General features: G+C 44.6%; 1 protein-coding gene across 1 annotated transcript; it reads right to left on the bottom strand.

Annotated features, from left to right (window-relative positions):
* Nucleotides 1-6560: 6560 nt before the first annotated feature.
* On the bottom strand, nt 6561-8305 carry LOC136473869 (uncharacterized). Its single transcript, XM_066471506.1, has 2 exons — nt 7876-8305; nt 6561-7424 (listed from the first exon to the last, which is right to left on the bottom strand). The coding sequence occupies exons 1-2, from the start codon at nt 8009-8011 to the stop codon at nt 6781-6783; spliced, it is 780 nt and encodes a 259-aa protein (XP_066327603.1). The 5' UTR covers nt 8012-8305; the 3' UTR covers nt 6561-6780.
* Between the last annotated feature and the right edge of the window lie 352 nt (nt 8306-8657).

The raw sequence follows: 8657 nt of genomic DNA on the forward strand, positions 1-8657 counted from the left end.
TACCATGCAGGATTGACTAGTATAAGTACTATGCCAAAACTTCTCCCCATGCGGGATACATCTATACGAAAACTTAGTCATGGCGACTAAAACTTCACTTATACTTTATTTTTCAATTAAATCTTCCCATTGGTTCCAATTTAATCAGAAAATTAGTAAACTAACAAAAAATTGTCCGGAACTGGCTTGACTCAAGCCTTTTCATTCACATACCCCAACATTGTAGCCCATTGGCATGCAGCCAAGTGAACTTATCGGTTAAAATAAAACATGCAATATGCTTCTGCATCAATTCTACATCATCGTTGGGCAAAAAATAAAATTGATGCATTAAAACTCATAAATTAACTTGAAATCCATATAACTACTCTTCAAAATTAAATTCTCCCGTTGGTTCGAATTTAATTAGAAGATAATCAACTTCATTGCAACGAAAACATGTTGATAAGATACATTATATTAGTTCAGGAGCATTTCTTGGTCCTTATCTACTCTCTGAAAAATTCACCGCATTGGTGTAAAATTTTCTAGAGATTTAAACTTTAAACTTAAATTTGTTATAATATTGTCATCATCAACGTTGGTCAGAAAATGACAATACCATAATCTTACTTAAACAAAATGGACTACTCCTCTAATTAAATTTTCTTGTTGGTTCCAATTTAATTAGAGGATCAAAATAATCATAATTTACTAAATATAACTGCTCTTCAAATTAAATTCTCCAGTTGATTCGAATTTAATTGGAAGATAATAAACATTAAACTTTGCAGTGGAAACATGAAAAAATCTTTATCTACTTTTCAGAAGCATTTTACTTTACTCATCTATTCTCTAGAAAAATTATCCCGTTGGTTTAAATTTTGACAGAGATTCAAAACTTGACAAAATTCATCAAAATTTGCTTCTGAAAATTAATAAAACTAAAAACTATTTACTCTGTTCATTTTAGCCCAACCGAGAAAATTCGGCCCGCGGCCCATCTCGGCAGCGCGCGTACTTGCGGCCCAGCGCGTGAAAGCATGGCCCAGTAGCCTGCTTCACCCGGCGCGCGCCCGCTCCCCTGCGCCTAGCCCGCAACCTAGGCCTAGGCCGGGAAACCGCTGCCCCGCCTGGGCTCTATTCGGTCCAGACGATCTCGGTCGCTGGTTTCCATCCGACAGCCAGGCGTCAACATCACGAGATCAAAACCGCCACCATGGCCGTCTCACCCAAAACCCTAGTTCACTTTCTTCTCTTGCCTCTCTCACTTCGCCGCGATGGCCGGGTCTTTTTCCCTTCTCTCTCGACGGTCCGAGATTATGGCGCCACCACGGGGCCCCTCACCGGTGAGCGCGCTCGCGTGAGGCTGAGCGCACCATCGTCGAGCGGCCTTGCGCCGTTGCCCTTGACCCACGTGGCTCCGCTCCCCTAACCCTATGGTCACTCCTTCCTCTCAGCACCGCAACCAAGCGCCTACGAGTGAGAGTCGTGCGCCGCTGATGAGCTAACACCGATGAGCGAGCAGAGGTGAGTGGAGTGGCGGCCTGAGCTAAGGCGATGGCGCGTGCGTGCTCTGGTCAGTCCCCCTAGGCCGGCCCTTTGGCTCCCCTGTAGCCCCGTTCGCCAAGGAGCGCGTTCACCCAAGGGTGAGCGCGTCGTCGTCGAGCGGCGCTATGGGTGATCCTTTCACCGACGGTGCAACCTGGAAGACCCAGAGACCCGACACGAGCCCAAAGGCTGACCGATCTAGGGTAACCTTGCCGACGATCTTCCCAAAATGAATCCGGTGATGGAGAGGGAGAAAGGTCAGTTTCCCCACCCCTTCTACTTTCTAACTTCCCCTCTTCCCCTTTCCCTCTTCTGTCTTTGGATCTTGCTGTGTTCTTCTTGGTTCTTTGCCGATTGAGGATTACGGTTAGGGTTAGGTTTAGCTATTCATCTTCCCCGATGGAATTAATGTTCAGGTTGATGCTTAGGGGTTGAGTTAGGGTTCAAACCCCCTGTCGCTTTGCTTCTTCCCCTTCCCCAATCGTAGATCCGGCTGGTTAGGGTTTGATTGAACCCACTATCCTGATCCGAATTGGATCTTTCTCATCTACTTCTAGATTGCTGCTACCTCTAACTAGATCTACAAACTAGCAACCCTGGCTCTAATACCATTGATAGCATCATAGTACCTCAAAATGTAGATCAGGGGATAAATTACTCTTAGATGGGGAACTATTGATGTACCCCGTTCTAGGGCAGTTGCAGTTGTGGTGCCGCAACGATGTAGCCTCTGTTGTCGTAGCAGCGTAGACACGGTGGTGGCACTGCAGAGGCAACGGTGAAGTCAGTGGGGCTTCCCATCGCTAGCAGCACCCTTCTCTTTAGATCGGATAGGGTTAGAACCTCGGTGGGGCGTCTGATGGCTCAGGGGAACCTCATAGCTTGTGCACCAGCCCCCACCTCTCTTTTATGGTCCTGTGCGATGGGGGCCCATCAACCATGGAGTGGTTGGGCGCCCCCGATCAGGGCGCGGATCCAAGGGCCCAATTGGTGGAGATCAAACTAATAGGATAGTGTGTGGTAGAGGCAGAGCTAGTTATTAATTTAGTTTATCCTATGAGTATTTTGATGAACTGTAATCACAAATTAAACTTTGTGAAAATCGCTTGTTTATTTATAATATACTCATTCTGCTGTCTCTCCTATAGATGTCCACATACCAATAATGTGCCTATCATCTGAGAGGGGGAATTGGAAAGAGAAACCAACATTGCCCTACTGAGGAGGCTCTGAATCACCCAACAATAAACATCAACTTGTGACTAAGAGTCACAAAGATGACTTCATTGTTGTAACCTAAGATGTAAAAGATGGTATAGTACTCCATTTACTTTGACTTCGCTCTAAGTCCTTCTATAGTTGTAACTAAGTTTTTTAAAATATACAAAGACCTATAAGTTAAATAAATGCTTAGTCAAAACATATTTTATGGAAAATTGAATAAGACTAATTTGATGAGATCACCCACGGGTGACTAGGTGACTTCCATGAGGGGCTGCATGTGCAAAGAATCGAACGGGGAGGCTTTGGGGGCTGAGCAAAATTTGAGATGTTTGGCAGAGTCCAAAAACATGAAAGTCAAAAGAAAATTGAATTGAGGGACAGATCTATAGAGTTTAGCAAAAGGAAGTACTCCCTCCATTCCAAAACTATATTTCTATCTCCACTCATAAGGAAGATGGTCTTATCCAGCAGCCGATATGTTACATTCATTTGCATTTGTGAGCAAGCTTGTGTGTGATCCAGATTGTCCTTAAGCTTATCATTCCTTTTGTCATTGCCACGGATCAAGTAGAATTTTCTGACAAAATCTCTTCATGACAGTAATCGTCCTATTTATGCTAGTCGGCCTGAAGGTCCATTGGGATCTACATAGAATGTGGAGAAGAACTTTTGGATCTCTCTTCATGCTAGTCTTGTCTTTTAGACATTAATTTTTTCTTAACATCTTTTAACTCTTTAAAATGGTTGATTTCTTCCCAATTGATCCATTTGTTGCTTGCAAAACCAGTATCTTCATAAATACTGGTGTAGAGGTCCTCTTGCTCGTAGGGGCGAAGGTACATGTGTATCTATGGGTGCATATGCCCCCTCTCAAAAAATACAGATTTAGTGATAAAGTCTAAAAATTTACCATATATGCATCCTCTATGGTCGAAGTCCATGTACCCATAAGGAAGTTGCACCTCCATTTAATTTACTTGGTCTTTCATTCAAGGACTTCCGGACATTCTTTCCAGATGGTCCTTTGTAGTTCACTATAAGTCTATAACCCTATCCATAGTCTAAGATAGTTGGGGCAAATCTTCGAGGGCCTCAATTTTAACGTCTCTTTCCTCAATTATAATGTCTGCTTCCTGTGTTGAAGCCTTTGCTACAGGCTCTGTTGTTTACTCAATTGTAACATCAACAGCCGCCCTGTTGCTTCCTCAATTGTAACGTGAGCATGAGCACTAAACCAACAAAGACGGTTCTTTGCGTCTTGGACTAAATCATGTCATATGGAATTACTTTTCAAGAGAGTTTGTTCATGTCCAAGGATCCAAAGTTAGTTTCTTCAAGGTAGGCATTTAAATGAGATGAAAATGGACTAGGATTTTGAATTTGTCTAATTGATCCAAAAGTAGTTCTTTATAGCAATAGAAAAGGAACAAAGATTAACTCTCGTTAAGGCCACATTAACTCTTTATGGCAATCCAGAAAGCCTATGTTCCCATCAGGATTGCATCTTACTGTTGAAAGTATAATTATGTCCTTCTCATCACCTTGAAATGAATCAATAGTGTTTATTTGAATAGAAAGAAATGGATGTTTCCGGTAAATTTCAATTCTCTCTTTCAAAGCAGTGACTTGGGCTGTGTAGATTTCAAAGGCTGCTCATGTGGGCCGGAAGCGGTTTAGGATCTAGGTCTTTTGTTTCGAGAAAGTGAAAGAAGAAAGCTTGTCAAAACTGTCAGACTTATGAACATTGCTAACATGTGGCCTGACTTTGATATTAAAGTTTAGTTTTGGAGCTACTTGTTTAAATGCTTACTCCCTACTTCACTTCATGGCCTAAGCCTAGGTCAGTGGCAGAGCCACGGGGGCTGGTAGGGGCCATTGCCACCCTAACATATCACAACAATTTTTTTACTAATGTAGCTTTTAGATTCCATGTCACTATACTTAGCTAGTACTACCTTTTTCACGTTGTTGCATGGTTAAGTGTTTAAGAATTTTTCTAAATAAATTAATCAGTCCTAAAGATCCAAAATAAACTTGTTTTATTAGTTTTGGCTCCTTTTGAAGGGTATTCATGATAGGAGCTGTACAGATACAATACCCATATTTAATTTTGTCCTAATGATGTTGAACTCACATGAATATCCTTGAGGGCCCACAAACCTCAAGGAAGCCATGGAAACCACCAAGAAGTTTAATCCTAGCGACCAACCCTCAAGGAAGTTCTTTGGACACTCTCCCCTGCTATTCGTCAAGCACCATCATCACCCTCATATCTAGATCATCCCCTTCATCAAGCGTCATCTTATTGGGTGCGGGAACTCCAATCTTGTGAAGCAAAAACTTGGATAGTTCTGGTTGAGTATCAAATATAAGGGTCAATTAAGTTCCCGGTTAGCGTCATGACAGTCCGGTTAACCTCTGCTTGATTCTCTTAATCAACCTAGGGATTGGGGGCTACATCCATCGGGTATGCTCGCGCGCACCCTCTGGCACATTGAAGGATGCCTCACTGGGCCTCAGAGGGCCCATTTTGGGAGGGGGCCTCAGCACCCAGAAAGCGAACCAAGACACTAAGTCCCCATTCGAATCACCCATACCCGGGGGCTCAGCTAGGCCGAGAAGGCTCCCGACCCTGGGGATGACTGTCGAGCAAGCGCCACGACATGCGCTCTGGCCTTGGCTCGGGTGGGGCTCCAACCCTAACCAACACCAAGAATATCCCCTGGAATTTGTCAGGCCCTGGAGCCTAATAGGCGGGCAGAGCCACATGGCGTCAGGAAGCTTTTATCCCCATGTATGTAATTTAGTCAGAAAGCTTTTATCCCCATAAAACACACAGTAGACAGAATAAACAAGGCTCAGTTTCTCAGCTTTTCCATTCCACAGAAACATAGTCCCAGCAATGACATCCATCACTAGAAGTAGAGCTACCGTGTATAACTTGTATTTTTATCTCGTTCGCATCAATGCCGCTTAACATTTTGGATTCACCTTGCTAATGAAGATACCAACATTCGCAATGCTGACGCAAGCACACGCAATTTGTTATGTCACTATTGGGGACAAGATCCCCATAGCCAACTCAAGTCATTGTTACAACTAAGTGTAAGACATCTGAGTACTCTATTAGCTCTCTCATTGCAGATATGTGATCCATGACAATGTAAAAGATGATCAAGCACAACATTATTAAAAGATTTCAGAATGTCTCCTAGTTGTCACAAAAACATGTCTATTGTCCTCAGAACCTATAAGGATAGTAACAAATAGCACGTGGACAGAGGCTTGAACCTCTTGACACCGTATCGAACAGTGCTGCCACACCTTGCCTGCTGCCACATGACGAAACAAGATCAAGGGAGGAAGGGGAAGGGTAAAACCTTGTCGCTGTTAGCTTGGTCCAACACCATATCTCGAGTGTGCTTAAATATTGGAGCCTCACTTTCTGAATCAAGCAAACAAAGGATCAACAAACGGTACTCTGTTTTGACTTTATTCTAAGTCAAACTTTTCTAAATTTTGACCAAGTTTTTCAAAAAAAATCTATGAATATCTATAAGTTAAAATAAATGCTTTGTCAAATCGTATTTTATGGAGAATTGAATAAAACTGATTTGATATGTTCTTAGAGGTTGGTGTATTTAAAAAAATGTCAAAGTTAAAAGAGGTTTGACTTAAGCAAAACGATATAATTTGAAATGGAGTGAGTGAAACCGAACAAGAAAATGGCTTTTGAGTCCCTGTGTTTGGTGTTTTCCCACCAACTTTCGCGAAAAGGCAACACGCACAGGGTCAAATTAAGATGATATAGGTAAAGCCGAAGCATCAGACATTCGAACTAATCCATTTCGCCAACTTTAGTGGCTTACATATTTACACGAGTCTACAAGAACCATATTCCTTCACCTAATTAACTACGACTTTCATTTCGTCCAAAGAAATAGTAAATTACAAAAAGTGATTATTTTATTCTCTGATGATATCGATCTGACAAGTGAGCACGGAATAATTAATAATGTTGAGACTTCAGACGATGGTGCAGGCGTTGGGGTTCTCCTCGCTGAAGATGGTGGTGAGGCGGCCGTTGGCGTCGGTGGCGATGCTGTAGATGCCCTCGCGCACCGGCGTCGGGTAGTACCACCGGTACTCGCTGGAGAAGTACTCGTGCCGCCTCGGCGTGCCCAGCATCTCCCACCGCGGCAGCGGCGACGGCGCGTACCGGCCGTACCCGTACGCGTACCCGCCGTGTGCCGCTGGCGCCGGGGAGTACGACGGATCGGCCGCCGGCGGGCCGTGGTGGTAGGCGCTGCCTGCACTGTCGCCGCTTGCCGGTGCCGCCGTGGCGCCCGCACCCGCGGGCACCGGCCCTGAAGGCGTGAACCGGACGTGCTTCTTCTTCTTCTTCTTGGGCTTGCGTTGGGCAGGGGCGCCCGCCGGTGCAAACGGCGTGCCCGGCAGGGTCGTCGTTGTTGCCTGCGCTCGCGGTGGATGTGGACGATCCGGATGGTCGGCGTGGGCGCGAGCGGCGTTGGTGGTGTGATGGCTGGTGGTGGTTGCCAAGGTGACGGTGCGCGCAGCTGTTGGGCGCACGTAGCATGTCTGCGCGGGAGCGTACGCCATGGCATAGTCCATTCCCATCCTCTCGTCGTACCTCACGCGCCCTTCTCTTCCTAGGAGACACATCAGCGGGTAAAGATATGATGAACTTGAACTTGAAGGTACGGTTATTGCAACTTACTTGTTGGGCAATGGAAGATGTAAACGTAAAGAATTAATCATGTAAGCAGAACGTGTGTTTTCCCAGAAAAAAAAGAAAGAAGAAACAAACAAACAAAAGCAAAAATGGTACGTGCAAAATCAAATATGATGATCCAAACGATGACCAGGAATATGATGCGTGAAGTTGAAGGACTACGTGTAATAAGGCAAACCAAGAGCAAATCTTCTAGTGTGCTGTATTTGTTCTTTCTTGTTGAGTGTATAGTTCCTGAGATGATTCCCCCAAAACAAAAGTGCAGTCGTCCCCCGAACAAGTTTCTAGCTACGAAATTTGCACGAAGATGCATGTTTTCATATAGCTCTACTCTCTAACTCAAAAAGAGTGTATAAATATGGACGTACCGTTGCACTTCCTGATAAATCTCGATATCATCCTGCCCAAGGGAGGAGCGCAAGAGCATCCCATCCCCCTCTCCGCCACCGCCAACTCCTTCTCCCTCGCCCGCACATCTGCATGGTACACCATCTGTGGATACATGCCTTGGTGCACCTGTCTGAACTCTGAAGTCAAGGACGGACTACTACAGCTTCTAATCAGACATCAACGCCTCCACCTCTCCATGTCCATGGTATGTAGCTAGCTGATCCTCTAAATCTCACTAACAACGAGCCAGCTGCAAAACCAGTGATCTTTTAAGCAAGGACGACGACAGTCTTGGAAAGCTAGCTAGGTTGCTGGTTGGTTTGGAGCGCGATAAAGGCCAACTGGCGAGCGAGCCAGTGAGAATCGAATAACAATGGTGTACTCGGCTCCTTCCTGAATGGTCCTTTGTGGTTGTGGACTAGGATCTAGATATGAAATGCAATGCATTGCAATTGTTGCGTCCATGGGATGGGACTATGGGAGTAAGGCTGGATAACGAGCTGGCTCGGCTCGGTTCATTCTGGCTCGTTAAGATAACGAGCTAGCTCGGCTCCTTATCCTAACGAGCCAGAAAGCCAGCTCGGCTCGGCTCGTTAAAAGCTCGAGCTGGCTCGTTAAGCTCGCGAGCCAGGTATAAAAAATACACAAAATATAATATTTGCATTTATCTAAAGTTTGAGAATAATAATAATATAAAAGAAATGCATCTAGATCAGTTATCAGTCAATTTATAGGGTCTAGACCAGTTACCAGTCAATTG

This window comes from Miscanthus floridulus, chromosome 8 (assembly GCF_019320115.1).
Source record: "Miscanthus floridulus cultivar M001 chromosome 8, ASM1932011v1, whole genome shotgun sequence".
NCBI lineage: Eukaryota > Viridiplantae > Streptophyta > Magnoliopsida > Poales > Poaceae > Miscanthus > Miscanthus floridulus.